Raw genomic sequence first — 21,674 nt, 5'->3', positions numbered from 1 at the left:
GATTATAAATCAATAAAAAATGTTTTAAAAAATTTAAAAAATAATAATAATAATAATAATAATAAAACGAGCAGGCTCAAAGATTAATGGAGTGGGGTAGGCAGAGCCGTGATACTTAAACGAGATTTTGAAGAATAGAGAGAAGAAGGGGATTGAGACTTGAAGCCTACTTGTTATGCGCCAGCACTTTACACAGACTAGTTTACTTAACCTCAATTTTATTTTCACAGACAAGCCTGTCACGTTTAGTTTTAATACTACTATTTTAGTGATCTGATCAAATAGTTGAGTCTAAGTTTACAAAATTAACATGTAGGGGAGCTGGAATTTGAGTCTAGTTTTACCCAGCTCCAAAATCCTTAGGTTTTCTAGCAGAAAAAGTGAGGGTGGAGAAGCAAAATGAGGAGAAGGTGGAACAGATGCTCTACCCACAGGAGAGAGAAATAACATCACAGAACAGGCGAAGGAAAATGCACAAAGGTCTCTCACTGTCTGGGTCAAGAAAAACAAAAGGTCACAGAACATAATTCAAAGGTAGAAACACTTGCGTACGTCAAAAGAGGGAAATATGAAGGAAAAGAGCATTGGGGTACTACCCAATACTCCTTCTGCTTCTGTCTCTAGGCCTCGCCAGCTTTAAATGGCTTTACATCCTTCTGTTGCAGATTCTGGGTGAAAAGACCACAGCAGAGTCTATCCATAATAAAATGTTACCAGGATTTTCGAATCACTCAATATAACAGGGCATCCAAGATACTGGAGTATCACTCTAGGGAGATTTCCAATAATATAAAGTATAAACAATTTTCATAGGTCCTCACGATGAAATGAAGAACACAAGAAAAGGTAAATATGTTAAGTAAATATAAAAAACTATTTAGAAAACTATTAAAGACCACTGACTCTTTGGACAACAAACAAAAACTCACTGGGCGCAATGAGACATTAGAGCCTTGATTAGCACCCACACACTGGCCTTGTCGTCTTGCAATGCTCCCTCTTTTGGGACCCTGAGCTTCCATATTAAGAGATCTGGTCAGCCTCCTGAGAGCCTATATGGAGAAAGAGCCATGCAGCCAGCTTCCCGGAAGTTCTAACAATCTTAACTGATCAACTATCTAGTGACATGTGAGGGAACCCATCTCGGATTTCCACCCCCCGGTGAGCTTTCAAACGAATACAAATATAAGATTCACTCCAAGCTAGCTCAGCAGAAGAACCACTCAACTGAGTCAAGCCAAGATTGCATAATAATGAGCAAATGAATGAAGTGGTTTATTTTGCTGTAATAGACAACTGGCAGACCTTTTAGTAAGGTAAACCGATGGCTCCGTGTGTGCGTGAGTGTTTTAATTACTCCTCATATGCCGGGTCTATGCAGTATCAGGAAAACAACGGCGTATAACACTCCAAATGATAAGAACATCACAAACCACTCGGTTATTTCCATCTATTTTTTTTATTCAGTCATGCACACACAAGTCTATAGTAAGACATTTATTACAATAGATTGATAAAATATCAACATTCTTTCCTGCGTAAATTGTCCTGTTAGACAACATATTTATGAAATGATTTGGTTACGAAGTGCTACCAACTGTTAAAATGGAAGGAAAGTGCATCTTAAAAGTAAAATATTCTTATATGTGGAACTAAGGTGGTTGTTTTTAAACACATATTGTTCGGCCTCGCTCTTTTATTTCTTCATAAACATTAATTACTTTACCTTCATCCTCTTTAAAGGATTATTCAGCTCTCGCTGGAATGAAGCTGCTCTTCCTGAAAGGAAGGTCTGAAAGGCAACAGCCAACAAATTTTCATACTTTTCAAGTAGTGTTTTATCTTCAGGAGGATAAATTCGTCTACAATAAGAATCAGATAAACAAACTTGTTTAGAAAAAAAAAAAAAACTATCACAGCCCAAGAGTTAAGGTCGACTACAAAGATAGATAATCCTGGACCGTCTACTCTGTGCCAGTCACTTTACTAGGTGCTAGAAAGAAAGATGAATGCAGTTATGAGAAATTCATACATTTTCATCTGTTACCCATACAAAGTTTATCTAGAGAACTATCATTAAACAATGCAGTTCCAAAAGGCAAAGTATAAAGGTTTGGTTGGAGGGAGGTAATTGAAGAAGAATTGCAATGGGCATATGGGAGAAACTTCACGGGATCTTTATGGGAGAGAGTTTAGTTGATAACAGTTACATGTGGTTATCGAAGTGCACACGAATGTAGTGATAAACCTTAATGATCTTTTTGGTGGTGGTGGAATTTGCCCCCCTGGTGGAGAGAAGTGGGTAGAGGTGGGAAAGAAATGTGTTTTCATCACTACTGTTGGTGTTTGGGGCAGGAAAGAACATCTTACCAAGAATGCAAGAAGCTCTCTGACCCCAAATCCTTCTAATTCTGCTGAGTTAGTGTCAAAGCTCGGGAGGAGGGGCAGTATTTCCAAGAACATAAGGACCCTGGGGGTCCCCTCTGCTCCTGTCAGAGTGATACTGTTCTAGTTCAGCCCAGTCCACACCCTTTCTATTGTATCATTCCTGGTTCCTTCGGACATTTTCAATATTTGCCTGGTTCTTGGTATATCTGAATTTAAAACAAAGTATGGCAACCACTTTGAACTGACAGAAAGAATAGCAAGAAACCTGAAACCTGACTTGCTCAAAATAGCACATAATGATTAAACAAGGTCACATGCCAACATCAGGCTTCAAAGACTGCATACAACCCCCCTGGAGGGGGGCTAGCAGGGGCGCTGCCCGCGTCGGGACCCTCTACTTGCTGCTTAGCTTTCCTTTCTGGAAATAAACAAAAAGCACCTTCTCAGAATGAAATAAACAGTGCTTAAAATAAGTCTAAAAGGTTGAAACATGCAGGCTAATTATTCAGACACCTCACTTTCCCAATCTATTAAAAAACATGGCAGCACAGTTACCTATAATTCCCCATGTGTCGATTTTCGTGTTCTTCTTTTGAGATCTGCTTTCGTACCTGAGCGAGTCTCTCTTTCTAAAAATGAAGAAGGTTTACAAATAAAACCTGACAAATGAATCACGCGATGCAAATTGTAGGTACGTTGTTAACACTTTCATACCAACTCTTCTTTCCGCCTCTCCAACTGGTGTCTCTGCTGTTCCCAATCCGAGGAACCAGGTAAGAGTCTTTTTATTGAATTTTGACCATAAAGCCTCCTTTGAGCCTCAGCTTTTTGTTTAGCCAAGTTTCTCCTTTTATCACTGGTCCTGAAATATAAAACACCAGACCATGTTCTAGAATTCAAATAAGCTCTGATTTTATCCCTGTGCACCTGACCTTGGACCACCAGCCTCCAGAACTGTGAGAACTCAATTTCCGTTGTTTATAACCCATTCAGTCTGTGCTGTTTTGTTATAGCCGCCCAAACAGACTGAAACAGAATGCTATTTCATAAGCAAATATGAACTATGGGAGCCAGGACCAGGGAAGCAGCTGTGGGATTAGAGAAAAAGGAACAATTTGGAGGGTTGTTTTGGAGGAAGAATGAATGAACTTTGATGATTAATTAGATGTGAGGAGTAACAAAAAGAGATGACTTGACATGACAACAAGATTTCTGATTTTAGTGACTGGATGATGGAGAATATCATTTTTCCAATGATAAATACTAAATTTGGCTGAGTTTTCTTTGTTTAGGGAGAAGAGACATGTAGTTTAGGCAGCTCTTAATTTTTAATTTTTTGATATTCCACTTAATTTAGAACAATCATTTCTCTATATCATACAATTTAAAGGAAGGAGAGAAGACAAAAGGGGAACAGAAATGAAAAGAATCAAGAAGAACAAAGACCAAACAATTGGTAAGAAACAAATTTAAGAGAGGAAGGAAAAGATGAAATGACAGGAAAGAGGAAGGGAGAATTTTAAAAAGGACTGAGAATATTATGATGAGAATGCTGTGGGAGAAATGAACAGAGCTGCATGCACACCCACAGCAAACACGACACTCCCAGACGAGGACACTGACACACACTGTCCGAGCACACACAAATGAAGGAGAGTAACAGAAATAAGCACACAGAGAAGTTCCTCGGGACACACTGAGAAACAAAGAAAAGCCAATCATACTGAGACACTTTCTCTAGAGGAATGCTCCCATATTCTGGCCTTTGGGAATACTGCCACCCTAAAAATTGTGTTTTCATTTCTATAAATATAGGTATAAATCAACATTAATGACACTTAGTCCAAAATAAAATTTAACCAAAGACCAAAAGATCTCCATCTCCATTCACACTGCATTTTAATCAACATTTTTCCATTCGGCTGTATCCATACACTGACCTAAGGAGTTCTGTTGACACTTTCTGGAGCCCTTTCTACTATTCATTACCCTGTGATCCCATCCAAGGGATTTCTTTTTCTAATCAGCTGGTCTTGTACACTCAAGATCCTGTAATATGGAATCACTGAACACTCTGTGAACACACTGTGCTTGCCTCACTTCCTCATCTTCCCACAAGTAGTTACCTTTGAATGACATGTCCATCCCCCACCCTTGTCTTCCAGCCCAAATTTTATTTAGTGCTGGTTCTAGATATGGCCCTGGGAATACAAAGATGAACATACAGGCCACCACCCTCAAGTTGCAGAGTGTAAAGGGGGTGGAGGGGATGGCATGTGACTAAATAGGGTACACTGGGTGTCATTTACAAAGTGATAGGAAAGATGGTGATGGCACAAGGGAGGAAGTAAGCTACTTTGTCCCAGCAAAGGCTTCAAATAGAAAGTCAGGTTTGATCTAGGTATTTCAGAATGAGTTGACAAAAATGTGGTATATACACACAATGGAATATTACTTGGCCTTAAAAAAGGAAGGAAATTCTGACATGCTACAGCATGGACGAACCTTGAAGACATTATGCTAAGTGAAATATGGCAGTCACAAAAGGGCAAATACCATATGATTGCACTTATACCGAGAGGAGTCAAACTCATAGAGACAGACAGTGGGATGGTGGTTGCCAGGGGCTGGTGAGAGGGGAAACTGGGGGTTGTTTAACGGGTACAGAATTTCAGTTTCACATAATGAAAACCGTTCTGGAGAAGAATGGTAATGGTTGTGTAATAATGTGAATGCACTTAATGCTACTGAATTACACACTTAAAAATGGTTAAGATAGTAAATTTTAAGGATATTTTCCCACAATTTTTTTTTAATGAGTTGACATTCACCAGAGGGACAAAGCTAAAAGAAAATCTAAATGGGAATACACACAAAACCATGGACATGTGAAGCAGCACCACATAAGAGTTCCCAGAAAAATTAATTCCAAAGCAGGGATAAGAGAACACCAAGTGATTCAGTTGGCAAGAGATGCGAGGGCCAGATCAAAAAGAGTCTTGTGTCTGAAGACCAAAAAAGCCTTGCATGTAATGTTTAAACTTAATCTGATAGTGTGGAAACAACCTGATCAGAATATTTGAGTTTATAAATATCTCTTTAAATGTTGGCATCCCTCAGGCTCTGCCCTCGCCTCTCCTTACTTCTCAATATACACACTCCAGCTGTGGGTTCTGACCCATTAGATTTAACAGCAATCTGTACACAGATGTCAGTCAAACAGATGTCTCTGTCCCCTGGGGCCTGCAGATCGAAGTCTCCACTTAACCATTCTGCCTGGGTATCTCAAAGCACCTCAAAAGTAGTACGTTTAACACTGAATTATCTCTTCATTTCTACCTTCCTCCATCACTTCTAAGGCTTTTTCTCACCTAAAATCTTTATCTAAGTAAATGACATATTGCCAAACAAAGTCATCCAAGCCAGAAACGTAGAATCAAGGCAGACTTTGAACTCCTAGTACCTACTCATCTAGTGGTGGGCACTCAGAAACACTTGTTACATGACTTTCAGGAAACTGCAAAATTGGGGTGAAGGTTAGCACTGAAGGAAAGTGGGCAGCCAGTAAAACAGTCCAGGAGAGAAATGAGAAGTCCTTTAAGTTGAAGAGGAGACTGAGAAGTTAAGTGGAAGTCACGCATTTGAAGTATTCAGTTGATTCATAATAAAGGGAGGGGCTAAGAATAACTCTCAGCTTTCTGGCTGGCTGTGCCATTAACTGGGAAAGCAAAGAAAGACAGAAAACCAGATTTGGGTGATTATCACTGTATGTATGTTTCCATGAGCATACAGTTCCCCGTTTAATAGTTGACCTACATAAGGAGAGGAAATTTCACTCAATTTTGTACCTCTAGCTTCTAGTATAATATACACTAAGAGTGTATATTACATAAGAGTTAGATTTAGCCCTTGTGGTTTAGAAGAAATTGATGTCCTTAGCAGAAGAAAGGAGAGAAATGCAGCCAGAGAAATATGATTGAAGGAGGAGAAAACTCAACTTTGGTCACACTGAAATTTAAAGTACCATCAGGACATCCATCCATCCATTCATTGACTTACTCCCCAACTTGCTAGCTCACTCACTCACTCTTTGTTCATTGAGCCCCTGTTAGACCAGAAGCGCCTCGAGTACACAGCCCGCAGGGAGCTGCAAATGCAAGCGCAGAGCTCCAGAGTGGGTCAGAGAGGACCACCAGTCTACACCTCTCTCTTTCCGGGTGCAGATTTGGGACTCTCGTGGATTTTCTTCAGACCAAAGGTATCTGTTCACAAAATGAACTCTAGGATATATATGAAGCCATACACTATGTAAAGCACTGTACTAAGAACTGTGTAGAATGCCAGAGTATATACTCCTTGACTTTAGGGATCTTAAATTAAATTGAAAAGAAAAATCAGCCATGCCCAAATCAAATAGCACAGAACTTGAGAGAGTAAATAAAATGATAAGTCATGTACTTGCAAACTATAATTCCTTTTGGAGGTCAAAGAAAGGAAAGACTAATTGGAATAAAAGGTTGGACGATGTCACAGTAAACGATGAGATCTGAGTCACACGCAGATAAGGACAAGCATTCAGGGCAGGGAAGAGAATAAATCATCAGTAGGAATGCACAAGATATGGGGGGAAATAATAAGATAATCAGCTTAACTAAAATACTTTGGGTTGGAGAGAAACAGGAAATAAGATGAAAAAGCTAACGTTAAGTTACATTATGAAAGGAGCTTAGACCAGGTGTTGGCAATAGAAATCCCTTTAGGTTCTTGAGCAGAGAGGTAACACAATGGAAAAAGATCATCCTGACAGTCTGACTAACATGAATGTAAATACGGAATGTCTGACATTATAGAACAATTTATTCTATCCAAAAGTAAAACAGTTCAAATAAAAATTAACCCAATAGTATTTAATAAATAGGCAGGAATTTTCCTACTGTTCTTAGTTCCTGCTTGTGTGTTGCTACGATGTGCCCATGCCACACCTGGCCAAAGCGAAGTACAAGGCTAACACACACATGCCCAAGAAGCTCTCCACCTGGATGGAGAGGAAAGGTATATACATAAAACATAAGCTTCATTAGCATATGCTCTAAATGTTAAGAATTGTGCTAAAGTACCCTAGTGGAACAACACTGAGAAAAATAAGGAAGATGAATTCCAACTCTCCCTTAGCTTTAGGTCTAGAAATTTCTCACCATCTAAACTGCACATATCTTACTTTTAAGAAGACCAAAAACACCCATGAATGATGTTCTGAATTGATACTATCATTGACAAAGTCCAAAGACATGAAGAAAAAGGACCACCTATACAGTAATAAGAAATGCAAAAAAATGCATAGACAGATGGCTTAAATAATCTAAAATACTTGATACACTTGTGTAAGCTAAGTAAACAAAATTTCCCCATTCTATATCTCTTTCCTTTCTACTCATTTCTTTTAAAATAATGGAAATAGCAGTAGAATTTAGGCAAATCATTCTTTGATCACACAAAAGAGGGGACCATATGAAAATTTCTGAGAATTTCATGTGTCAATCTCTTTTTATAGTAATGCTTTCCATATAAAACTGTTTCTCAACCAGGCATCTGCTAAATGCTTGGAAACTTTTCAAATAAATAGTTTGGAAGCATTCCACTTCCCTTTTAGAGTTTTTGAATTGACAATTAGAATCAATCAAAATCATAAAATTCCTGAGCTTAAATGACCTCAGAGGTCCTTTGAGCCAATATCCTAAATGCTATTTGAACACTTATAATGGCAGACAACTCATTACTTCATTAAACAGTTCAGTTAAACAATTTCTTTCACAATGAGCCAAAAGCTTTCCCGCAAAATAGCATTTCAAATATTTGACCTCCATGATCATGTACTCTGCAACCAGCCTGGTAATATTCCATTGATCCAGCAATCCCACTTCCGGGTATATATCAAAAGGAGTTGAAATCAGGATTCAAAGAGAGATCTGCACTCTCACATTCACTGCAGCATTATTCACAACAGCCAAGACATGGAAGCAACGTAAATGTTCACCAGTGGATGAATGGATAAAGAAAATGTGATGTATCTATATATGATGGAATAGCATTCAGCCTTAAAAAAGAAGGAAATCCTGTCTATGCTTCTCAGTGGGAAAGTCACCTCTCACTTAACTGCTTCTCTTTTCTGTTTACCCAGGTGGCCGTGACACAGCAGGGAAGACTTCTGGACTGAAAGGTAGGAAATGCATGTCTGAGGTTCTTTTACTTCCTGGATGATCTCTGTGCTTTAAATTCTTCTTGTGAGGTGAGGAAGATAATCTAGTGGGTTTCCTAAGGTATTCTCCAATTCAACTTCACACTCTGTGTTAAGTAATTATACCAAATGCAATTTAACCATATTTACTGTTGGTTCAAATCATAGTATGTGGAGAAGGAGAAGCAGAGTTCAGGAGGAGGGGAAAAGATATTTAAAAAGAAAAAACTAAATGGGTTTGAAGAACAGAGTCAATAAATTAGAAACACAAAATTCAAAAATTACAAGCCAATTCCATGTACAAATGATTGTTCTATGCCAAATATGGTGGGAAAAACTCCAAAAGAGGAGGAAACATTTTACCTGATATTTAGTAGCTTCAGTGCATTTAGCAGCACTCCCCTTTTTACATCATAATCTATTTTTTGATCAGTTCCAAAGCTTGGAGCGCGATTGATCTGAAATTTACAAAGAAAACAACAAGTAATCAAATGTTGGTGGGTCATTAATATTCAGGACAAATTTGTTAACCTAACGTGGGACCCCAACCGGTAAAAGGACTCTACAATAAATCGCAAAGCTCTATATAGGAGATGGCCTGGGCACCATCGCCACACCTCCCTTCCTCATCACCTTAAGACAAATCTGTCCTCACTGCCCCTTCCCCCTGCTGCTTTAGTTCAGGATCTTCAGTCAGCACCCCTGCCCTCCCCTCCTTTCCAGTCTCTCCAGTCTACTCCCCCGTGCCCTCTAGGTCTTAAGTGTAGTGAAGCTGAAGTGACTCGTCCTGACAGAAGGGTTGGAGGACCAGTAATAATAACAATAATGAATAGAAATGTAACAAAAATTATGCATGTTCCCAATGTGGTGATAATTAGCATATGGAAACTATCACTGCCCTCCTTCCACTGCTCTCACATCTTCTGCATGAATTACTGCCTAAATATAAATTTTATTTCTTTCTACCTGGATCAAACAGTAATTCGTCAATCTTCATTTCATCTCATTTCACTGACTGTATTACTCAGAGGACACCGCTGAAGATGGCTGCAGACCAACCTCTATGAGCTTCTCTGTTTAAGGACTTGCAGGAATAAATGAGGCATTTGTGGTTGCTCTGCTTTCCCACATCATTTCCAGGATTTCATTACAATGAAAAATCAGAAGTAACTGCATAGACATCCTGAAATCTAGTACACAGCATACTACGACTTCAAGAGCCAGAGTATTTTTTTTGTCTTTGTCATTGTTGTTGCTGTTATGAAAATGTAATTGTAACAGCAGATGTTTAAGAAAATTACTCAGTTAACTCAATTGGTGAGAACACTGCTGAGTTCAAAACTAGGACAACCAACTAACCCCACACACTATCTCAAAAACATGCATGCTGCTAGTCACAGAAGAAGCTTGTCTCACACAAACCCATCACCACAAGAGATAAGATAACTGACAGCACGCATTTTACAACTGGTAGCTGAAGGAAACACCATATTATACTTAAGAAATCATCTAGGAACACAGACGCCTCTAATTAGAAATGTGGTCCAGGATCACCGCAGAGAAACCAGTAAACAGAAGGCAAATGAACAACAGGAAGATGACCTGTAACCCCACCACCTAGTGTATCGCTAATCATTCGACAAATGGTGTCCCACACATCTGCTATGCATACATACTTATAATATTCATTTTACCTTCTGAATACATCTCTATGCTAAATGTACTATTTCATAATCCAAGTTTTTCTCTTAATAATGAATCATGAAAATCTATCATGCCATCATTTTGATGGCTACATGATACTCCTTTTATAGAAATACTCCAAACTGTATATTTTGAAGACAGATGTGCCTCACTGTATTATGCCTTTGCTGATTCTGATTTAGAAGGTGATGAATGAACACATTCCCATCCGTGTGACGTGGTCTCAAGAGGAAGAGAATAGCTTGGTAATTGCAAGAACATCCATTTATTCCAGGTAAATTTGAAAAAGGAAGTTTATTAACCTGCTACTTCAAAGCTCCAAGTATTTCCTCTTACAAGTGCAGAGAACGCATAAAGCAATATACTTTATAGATGAAAAAGTTTCAACCAGTCAATACTGATTCAAATCTCTGGAATTTGTAATGCAATTAAAGATAGTTCTGCTGCTATAGGTAACATGATTATAAATAAACCAGGTTTTTATGATCTGATGATTTAGTGGTTCACTGAAATATTTGTATAGAATTCCTTCGCGTTTCATTCCAAAACTGTGGTCTGGAATTCTGCCAGGCATATCCCTTCTCCAGGATGTTAGTGAGATCTGGTACAACACAATCTCAGACCCTCTCTCTTTCCTATTTCAGAGTCTTCACTCTACTATCATACGAAAGAAATTAGTCTATGAAGAAATGTATCTTCACATTAAATAAACTAATATATGGAGAGGCAGAAAAACTTAATTCAATTAAAATTCTGGATTTTTTTAAAAGCCTTATGAGAAAGGTAAAGAATAATAAAAGAACCACCACAAACAGCTGACAGAAGAAACTCTGGAAATCAGGGTTCCACCCCGTCAAAATTCTACTCTGTAATGTGGATGGATTCTTTGGTTCTCATTTCCTATCCTAATTGTAAAAGACAAAACCCACAGGTGTTAGTCTTAAAGCACAGCAGCTTGTAAGTGCATGCAAAAATTAAAATTATTCAAAAGAAACTTAAATTAATAAATACTATCTATTAACTGCCCAAATCATAGTTTAATTATCAAAACAGCTTAATCATTTCTTGCACAAATAAGTTTCCATAATAGATTATGTGCCCCTAAATAAATGCTGTTTCCTCTGGCCAGTAAGTTCCCCCCACCCCAACCCCAACTGTCCCTGCCCCCAGCCCTTACCCTACTTTCTACAGTCTTAAATACTCTGCTCAGGTGTTCCCTTTTGTGCAAAGACTGTTTCTTTTCATCCTGGATCCGGCCCTCCCACTGCCCCTGCGAAGAGTTTTTAAACCCTCAAATATACACATGTACACAGAGAGATTAATCACTGCGTTGTCTGTGCTAACTCCCTGTCCCCGACTTACACTTGTAACTATTACCATAAAACACAGCTGAGTCCCCATTAGACCAGGGCAAGTATTGTCTCATTTTTCTTCTATTTCCACCAACCTGGCACAATGACTTGTTGAAATTAACTCAAGGATACTTAAAGTGTTGGCATTATAGTCACACTCCACTCAGCTTCCATGTTCTTTCCTAAAAATGTTTTCTATGATTGAAAATCTCTGCAATTCTGCCACTACGAATCACTCCCTGCGATTGTTCCAGTTAATATGAGTTATCACATTCTCAGAGGCACCGTCTACCTTAGGCCACTTGATGGCGCCAAAAGGTTTTCAACAACGTGCATGAGAACTACTGTGATTGCAGCAGGGAGAAAACACAGACGCAAGATCTAAATAAGATTCTTCTGTTTTGATATAATAAATGTTCATCACCCAAGCTGTTGGTTATTGTGGAGTTTCATAAATGGTTATGATTGATCTGAAAATGATTTTAAAAATGATCAGAAAATGAAAATAAGTTAATGAAAAACAATGCTATTTAGCTCTTGGCATTGTGGAACTGTTAGTGGTTCTTAACTGATCTGGAAATGATGAAGGAGAGAATAAAGTAGGAAGAAACATGAAAGCAAACAATGGTATTTTGAGCCTTTAAAAATACAGAATTCAACCATTCAGTCAATTCTGATCCAAGCTAATGCAAAGCTCCAGCTGGGCAAGGGCTTTTAAGAATAAGTAAATAAAACATCTATAAAGCCTTCATTCCTTGTTCTCCTTCCAGTCCTGCCTCACGCATTTGCCTCCACTTCTTCCCCAGCCCATCAAGGATAAAAGACAAGTAGCCAAAGCGGCGGGGGAAGAAAGAATTCAGGTACGAACGGGAAACTAAGAACAGGAAAACAGTAAAACTAAAGAAGAAAATGTCAGGCTTTAGTAAGATGAGGGGCCCACAGCCCAGAGTCAAGTGCTTTCACATCTAAGGAATGGAGGAGCAAAATGACGAGCAAAATTCTTCACATTTATGTTGTTTCTAGGACCCAGGCAGAAGCAAAGTATGAACACCTGACAGAACTGTCTTTGACTGGAAATAAAATACACATTATTTGCTCATAGTAGATTAAACACACAAACACACGAAACCAGTAGCCCTCAAATAAGAAAAGTGTTCTTTCCTAAAAACATATTTTGAATGTCTTGATCTCACCTATCGCTCAATTTGCTTTCACAAACCTTGATGGTACAGATGTAACTTCCAACTTCTAAATCATTAACAAAAAAAGAGATAATCAACTTAAAATGAAAGTTGTTGATACCTTCTATTTGTTTGTTACTGATATCTTCTATTGCAACGTGCTCCTTAAAATGTAACTAACGCAGTGAGCACTGAGTGTTTAGATAGGTGCCCATCTCCTGACAAAGTTTCCTACATGCCGAATTTTGTAGCCATGTCACCTCTGACCTTGGGGCAATATGATCAGGGAACTGAGGGGGAACAGCTGGGCGGGGTCCTGTGGGACCACATGACTGCTAAGGTTTCTTCTGTATATAATATAAATATAAACATGACTGAAAAGAAAGTGCAAAAATCTTAAACAGAGACCATTTGTATTTCTCCCTTATATTACTCCATATTTTCCAAATGTTGGTGACTTTTTATAACCGAAGAAAAATAACGATGACTGACCATCTCAGGGACCGGCAGCAAAGCCAAAGGCACAGATGACAGGCCAGACATGAGGGGAGCCCAAGGCACAGCATATGGCCTTAAACTAGAATGTGACATGCCACCTGGGCTGTGAGGGATCGAATACTGATTAATGAGCCAAATGGAGCCTCTCTCCTCTTGGAGAGTTTGAAGGGGAGGCACACTGAAGCCAGAGGGGCCACAGTCCTGCAGCCCAGGAACCCACACAGAGGAAAGCCAACAGCCAAGAGTCATGACACGGTAGAGCCGTGAGGCTGAGAAAACAGTGGAGAAAGCAGACAACAGATGAATAAGTGCAGGAGCAGGCATATGTGCAAAATTCCTGGCCTAGAAATTCACCCAATACTAATTTGGGAGAAGTAACGTTGAACACACACTGATTCTTGGCACTGCTCTAGTCCTTGCATTTTCATTCGCTTCCTCTCGCATACTCCATTCAGGCCTCTTTCCGCTCAATTAATGAAACAACTGTGCCAAGCACACATTTAAAAAACAGTTGTTTTAATATACAAGAACAGTGATCACTTGTCTTTCTTCTTAAAGAAAACGCCTTACCTCCAGGAGCCATGGCTTTAGTTTTCTATCCAACAAAATGTCAAACCCCAGGACTTCGAAGCAGACACTTTCACTTCCTGGAGGCTGACCGGGTCTGCACATTCGGTATGCGTGCAGGACATGAGGTTCTGCTACAATCAGAGTCTTTACCACCAATTCCTATAAAGATTGTGATAAAAAAAAAAAAAAAAAAAAAGCCTCATTTCTTTGTATCTCGTTTACATACGTGGAAATAAGGCCTGGACTTCCACACTAGCGCCTGGCAGGTTCACAACGCTCTCTGGGATCTAACCCCTGCCACTGCTCTGACTTCATTTCATCCCGGTCTTCCCCTGCCCACCGCGCTCCAGCCATGCTCGCCGTCTCTGGGCCTCCTGCACTGGCTGTTCCCTCTTCCTGGAACACTCTTCCCAAGTCTGGCTCCTTGATATGCAGAGAGTCCTTCCCTGACCCGAGTTAAAAGTAGGCCCCCATACAGCATTCCTCAGGGCAACATACACAGCCTAGCACCAGCTGACCTTTTTCCTGTTTTGTTAGAACAGAATCCTTGTCTGTATTATTTACAAGCCCATTCCTAGTGCTTATGACAGTAATTGGCAGTTAGTAAATGCTCAAAGGCACTTGTGACCAGATAAAGTAAGTTTATAAATGGGGCTTCTATTTGTTAAATAAGTAAGGTAGGATCACGGGCTCATCTTCTCAGAAACCACACAGAAGGGGAGGGGAGGGAGGGAAGGAAATTCCAAGAAGAGTAAACTATTTCACAGACAGTATTACAGAACCTTGACCTAGGCAAAGGCTGACAGGCCAAGAGGGCACAATCGAGGAGAGCTGGGTTTCTCTGTGCAGATTTGTACCTAACATACATAAACAGCATCCAGTAAGGATGATCCTTCTGCGTGATTATAGTCATTTTCAATCTCCATGGTCTGATTTTCTACTCATTACTTATTCATTCTTGACCAGCACAAAAGCACAAATATCTACCTGTTCTTCATAAACGGTGTTGGTGCATGTTAGTTTTCATATGTAGACAACTACTATTTTCAGAGAAATTACCATCAATAAAGTGGCCATTGGGGGGAAAAAAAAAGTCCTAAGTTAAATTCATGACATTTGTAAACTATTAAGATAAAAATTTAGGTTCTAACAGAAAAGTGAATTTCCCTACCATCGTACTAGCATTAGTCTTAGCTGTACAGCCCCTCCTAACTCAGCTATGTGGGGGGTAAGCACCACTTTCAACCAGTGTGTAAAGCTAACGACAACTCGCTTTCATCTTTGACTGACTCTTTCCATGGACTCCTCACCAAGGCAACCCAACAGGTTCTACCTTTTCACAAAGACTTCCTTGAAGAATCAAATCCACATAGAAGTGGAAATTTGGGTAAACAGAGGGTATAAAAACTTCCTTCATCTCCTTGAGCTAATCATCAAATGACCCATTCATTCAATTACCCAGGTCTCACCAAGTATGCTCTTCCATCAATGAGCTGTGTCCAAAAATTGCAAAAATTTCACCACTCTGATGCTTCTGATCCACATGGTAGTAAGCTATCATTAAAAATTTTTTTGAATTTCCAAAAACATTGGCCTTGATAAAATAAATAAACAAATAGCATTTCGGTGGACAAATTTCTTTTTTGGATGTATTTAGTCTCTCAGGAAGACCTAACAGAAGTTAACAAGTTGGTGAGAATCTGACCAAATCCAAATGACAAACTTTAAAATTTGATGGAGTCCCTACAGTTTTAAAAATTTTGAATTTGTTGCCAACCTTTCTAAATCAGGAGATGTATGGCATCTATTGACAAATGAGAAGAGTGAGGCACACTGGGCCCAAAATACCACATGGTGCCAACAGGCTGGTGCTGAGTGGTGTCCCTTTAGAACCCTTACGCTCTTCAAATTACCACCGTTCTCAGTGCCCTGTTTTCTTCTATCAGGACTACTTCACTCCTTTTCACTCATCTGACACCTAAGGAATTTTGGGTTTACATTCTCTGACATAGAAAATAAGATTTTAAAAAAAGCAACCCACAAAATAATCATCCAAAAGATAAATTATTCTGATTTTCTCAAGAGAACTAAGTTCAACCAACAATGAGCTTTCATGTCCATTTTCCATGATATATTTATCTAAGTATGTATCATTTGTCCCAAAAAGTAAGCTAAATCAAATTGCACAGCCCTAATCATGTTGAGTGTGTCAACAGACACACTCCTCTAACTTCGAATACCATTTTAATATTTCTGCTAAGATTAATAAAGGGTCTGTTTCACCAAGGTTACCTTCTCATATGTGTTTCCCTTTCTCTCTTTACCCTTACCATTTGGCATTTCATCAGCTGCCATGGCTTTAATTATCAATTGCACCCCATACATACACTCTTAACTGCCTGATTGACTTTTCTACCTGAGACAGCATTTCAAGTTCAACGTGTCTAAAGTAGAATTCATCACAGCCTTATGGACTTTTAAAAACTTGGTTCAGGTGTCAATGCCTCCAGGCAGCCCTCCTCCTGCCCCCACCGACCCAAAGCTACCATGTGTGGTCTTCCTCTGCGTCCCCACAGAACCCAGTGGATGCCTCTATTTTTGTACTTGCTATGCTGCATTTCATTGACAATTTATGTGTGAGTTTTCCCTACCAAATTCTTAAGTGCTTGAGGCCTGGAGCTGTATTTTATTAATCTTCAAATTATCAGCCAGAGAAAGGCTTATACGATGGGTTCAATAAATGTTCAGTGAATGAATGAACGCACTAACAAGTAAATAAACAGAACTCTTTTCCTTTGTCTGCAAACCTAAGCTCTACAGCTTCTTCTCAAAATAACTCCTTCCTGTTCTATTTCAGACAATGCCACACTCATTCTGCCTATAATTACTCCTTAAAACTGCAGAGGAATCTCTGAATACTTCTGCCCCCACCCTATTCTGAACATTCAGTTAACCCCAAGGCACATGGCATTGTCACCTCTTTTATTGTGGCTCAGTTTAGGCCATTCTTTCCACCTTCACCACACCAGTGCCCTCCTCCACCTCCTCCTGCTCTTCCCTCTAACCCATCCCGCATTCAGGTTCAGATTTGTCTTTTAAATTCACAGTCTTTGGCCTTATTACTCTCCTCTCTCAAATCTCCCTTAAAAACTGAATGAGTCCTTACTGCCTACCAACTTCAGCCTTGATTTTCAGACTAAAATTTGGCCTCCACATACCTTTTCAGCCGGAAGTCCTCATGAATCGCCTGTAAGTACCATGTTGCCAGCCTGGACCACTTTCAGCTATTCGCACACCTCTGTGTCCTCACTTACGCTTTGCCTCCACTCAGAAGCCCTCCTCTCCCACCCCTCGCAGTAGAAATACTACTTATCTACTGGGGTCCATCATAAACTCCATCTTCTTCAGGAAAACACACTTTACCTGCCCAATCTAATGTAAGCTGTTCTTTATCTTAAATGGTTGATGATTCCTTAAATTAATATGAGGAAAGACAGTTAAAGTTGTGGCATGGTATAATCTTACTGAAATGTCACTCCAAAACTTGGCAACATCATGCTGATTTGCTTGCAGGAATTCTGTAAACCATTTGATGGAACGTTTGCTGCCTTTGTTTTCAGTTTCGTCCCTTTCAAATCGCTCGTTGTGCTTGTTCACGGAGTAGTTTGTCAGATGCATGTACAACTGGGTCTGTGACAAGTAAGAACCAAAGGTGTTACCACCTATGAGACTCTGGAACCATATGGTTTCGTGGAAAAGAAAGCAGCCAAAGAGGAGAGACAAATTTAAAGTTTAAAATATACAGACTGAAAAAAATAAAATCAGATCAAACATATGGATTGAAAAATTAATTAATTAATTTTACAGGTTGATAATTTGATGATTACATAGGTAATTTTCAAATTAAATGAAATGGTACATTTTTCTTAAAAAGGTTGTGAATGTAGTCATCTCCAGAGTTACTTTATATACTGTTCAAACTACATCTCCCAGAGAAAGTCTTAAAATGATATGGATATACAGGGTAAGCAAGTGAAAATGGGACGACATATTACTAAGCAAGAAAATGTTCTAAGTTTGAAGTTTGTTTTTCTTAGCTGGTTTGTTGTTAATGTTTTTCTAAGATTTTTCATCCTAATTTTTGGGGGGAAAGGAATTTCCTGACAGAGCATTCTACGTCTTTGCAAAGAGAAATTTTAAAAACTGAAGCTCAAGTCAGTAGCAGAACCTGAGAGGCAGGGTTACCAAACACAACCTCTGCCCTCCCGCACCGACTGCGCGATCACTTTAACGTGTTAGTAAGACAGAGCACGCGCAGAGTCAGCACACAGCAGTGCCGCTCGGGGTGTGCCGGGGGCGGAATGACTGCAGTCACTTTATGAAAGTACTCCATGTCGGGCATCTTGCATCTTAGTCTCTCCATATTCTTATGGTTGTTGATACTGTTATCCTCAAGTAAACTCCAAGAAGTACCCAAAATTTAAAACTTCTCATAATTGTCAATGAATATACATCTAATGGCTCCTTACCAACCTATTATAAACACTCACGAGGTCTATAAACCCCACCCTCAGGCTCCTACTCCCAGAGATCACTTAGATAGCAGTGCTGCATCACAATGAATACGTACTTCAGACACATTCTTATTTTGATTTGTTAATAACTAATGATATTTAAATCATATTTTATTTTCACTGCAGTTACTTAAGTCTAGAGTTTTGAAGTCTTTGAAGCAAATATGCAGAACTGATCATCTGAGTGACATGTTGTTTACTAATCCATATGCCCACAAGTAATTGGGAATTTTTTTTAATTCACTGAACAATATTTCAGGAGCATACACTACTGGCAGGAACTTGTGCTGAGCACTGTGGGTACAAAGGTGGACAAGACAGACGCAGTCTCCACCTTCATGAAAATCAGAAAAGGCTTTAAATTAAGTGATATTTAAAAGAAAGAGCATAAACCTCACACTTGTCTAAATTTAAGTGCTTGATGTAAAGAAAAAGGAAATTCATCAAAACAGAACATTTCCTAGTTCCCAAAAGAGAGGTCATTTTTGTTTGGAAAATAATTTTCTGAGAAGCTCTCCATTTGGCAAGAATTTCTTAAAATAAAACCAACAGCAGTAATAAAAACTCTAGGTCTCCTTGAAAACGTGAATCGGAAATGGAACTTCGCATTTGTCTTAAAACACGATCCTTGTAAGTAGGATTGGAAATCCCACAGTTTCACATCTGCCTGGACATAAACCCCCTTCCAAACAGTTCACTGTCAGCTGGACGTTTGCATAAGGAGAAGTGATGGCAGCTATGGCTCAAATAGCAACTTGCAACGGATGGAGACGCTAGAACTACTCTCCACCCACCTTGCAGTGTCTAGGCTCAACGCAATGTCTGGGGAGACACACAAAACTTTTCTAGGATTGGCCAACTGCTACACTGGTAGCAAAAAAATGAACATTTATTATACTTCAATGTCTGAAATTCTCTGATGATCTCTCTAAATGTAGTTTATCAATATTTAACTCTTATATAAATACACAGCTCATTACAAAAGGCACACTCGCTATTTCAACAATTGGAAAGAGGAGGAGAAAAATAATACACAGCTGCCTATTGTCCAAAAACAACCAACAGGAGCATTTTGGTTTATTTTTTCACCTTTTTTCTTCAACTTACCTTTTACATAATTGTGATCTCACTTTAGATAAAAGTATGTATTTCACTTTTTAAATGTGTCATATCTTCAGATAGGAATCTGATCATGAAATTTTAGAGATATATGAGGAACACATCCTTTTTCATCCATGTGAAAAACAAAGCCAGGAGATTCTGTGACTCAGGTGCACTTGGCAAAGTGAGACCGTGAGACTCCCAGCCTTTCAGTGCGATTTCCTAACCCTGTGTCCTTAAGCAAATCACATACATGTAGACTAAATCCCTTTTATCACCTAAATTCCATGTCTTACCCTTTCCTATCCTGTCCCTTACTCTTTCCTCTCAAAACACGACCATCTGCCTCACAGGTATTTAATACTGCCTCACCCACTCCAATTATTTCAATTATAATCTATGAGCTGACAAGCCCCAAACTATGCCTGCAGCTCAGCTCCTTCGTCTGAACTTTAGACCTAGACTGTATATCCAAATGCCTGGAATGTAGATCCATTTGGACACTTGGAAGCCACATGGGCGTCTCAAACCAAACACATCAACTTTCTGCAAAACCTTTCAAAGTTCCTGTTCTCCCCAGCACGGGGAATACTGCCCACCACCCCCCGCCCAACTGCCTGTGCCAAAAGTCTTGAGTTTTACATTTAATTTCTCTCTTTCCCTCTTCTACAAAACAACCTGTCGGGATATCACCGTTCTCCATGTCATGGTAAATATATCTTAAATCTGTGTTCTTATTCTTAGTCCAGGCCTGCTGCTATCACTTCAAATTAAGCCATCTTTCCTCTCACACGTGGTTAGGCTAGAACACAGCTGCTTGTCTCCCTCATTCTCGTCTCCCCCATCCATCTACACCCTCGTCTCACACTCCCTACACTGCAGACCAAGTGACCTTTTTAGGACAAAAATCTCTTTCCTTCTTTCCCTTGTTCAAAATCCCTTCTTAAGTTAAATTCAAAAATCCTAGACATGGTCTACAAAGCACGCCACAGAGATCTGGTCCCTAGACTCTCCATCCTGACCTCTGAAAACTCCCCCCTTCGTAGTCTGCACTTTAGCCATATTGAGCCTGTCCGCCCTCTCCAGACATACCAAACGCCCTCTGACCTCCGGGCCACTCTTCCGCCTATAGTGCCACCCACCCCACCCCTCACCTAGCTAACCCCTCATTATTCAGATTCCACTCTATAAACTCCCTCTCCAACTTTTATCTCCAACTGAGTTAGATGCCCCTGCTGGGCTCTGCCATGGCAGCCTCAGTTCATTACAGCTACCCCTGGGTATTATAATTGCTTATTTCATTTTCTGCCTCCCTACCAGACTGCTGCTTTTGTGAGGTCAAATATGTCTGTCTTGGTCACTGCGTTTCAAAACCCAGCACAATGCCTAGAACCCAGTAGAGCTCAAACACTGCTTGGAGTTGAGATGTCTCCACAACTCGTGACTTTTAAAGACATGATGCCTTCTTTCACCTTGTTTACAAAACTTTGACAGTTCCTTTATTCTTCCTTTGCCAGGCTTACATTTTTTAGTTAACTGAACCCAGCAACATTTATGATCAGTCATTATTTAATTTCAGAAATATGACCACTCAATGCAGTTAATTATGTGCATAATATTGGAGACGAATAATAAACCAGGCCTTTGACAAAATGGGAAACAATCTTAATTAATTGTAATTTTTACTATAGTTAGTAAATCCAAAAATAGAGTTAAAGGGTAAGTAAACTTTTAAGTATGGATAATAAACCACAGTTTGTGTTTTTTAAGCTATAAATTGCAGTTATGATTTTCATGATAAATTATAGCTTGATCATCATAACATATAAACAACATATATGACTTTCATCAATATGTTATGGCTGCACAAAGGTAACCTTAATGGAAAAATACAAAAATCTCCATTTAATAGAGTCAAAAACACACACCAAAAATGCAAATTTATGTCTCTACTTCACAATTGGTCGATGTAAATTTACAATCTTCCATTTTGTTCCAACAAAAATTAGTAACTCTACTTTCTGATAAGTTTTGCTTTCTCTGTTCCATGTACTTTCTATCACATTCTGTA

At 39.3% G+C, this 21,674-nt stretch overlaps 1 protein-coding gene across 5 annotated transcripts in view; it reads right to left on the bottom strand.

The window, feature by feature from the left end:
- Window positions 1-21,674, bottom strand: part of TTLL7 (tubulin tyrosine ligase like 7) — a 128,276-nt gene that overhangs the window by 50,400 nt on the left and 56,202 nt on the right. For all 5 annotated transcript variants that reach the window (XM_064493398.1, XM_064493397.1, XM_064493396.1 and 2 more), the window contains 6 exons: window positions 17,454-17,618; window positions 13,929-14,087; window positions 8,987-9,081; window positions 3,103-3,250; window positions 2,944-3,017; window positions 1,727-1,862 (listed from right to left, as the gene is read on the bottom strand). In XM_064493398.1, the coding sequence (XP_064349468.1) occupies window positions 1,727-1,862; window positions 2,944-3,017; window positions 3,103-3,250; window positions 8,987-9,081; window positions 13,929-14,087; window positions 17,454-17,618 (777 nt within the window). The remainder of the gene's footprint in view (window positions 1-1,726; window positions 1,863-2,943; window positions 3,018-3,102; window positions 3,251-8,986; window positions 9,082-13,928; window positions 14,088-17,453; window positions 17,619-21,674) is intronic.

This window comes from Camelus dromedarius, chromosome 14 (assembly GCF_036321535.1).
Source record: "Camelus dromedarius isolate mCamDro1 chromosome 14, mCamDro1.pat, whole genome shotgun sequence".
In the NCBI taxonomy this organism is placed as follows: domain Eukaryota; kingdom Metazoa; phylum Chordata; class Mammalia; order Artiodactyla; family Camelidae; genus Camelus; species Camelus dromedarius.
The sequence above is the reverse complement of the archived record's forward strand: the minus strand, read 5'-3'. Positions and strand labels throughout refer to the sequence as shown.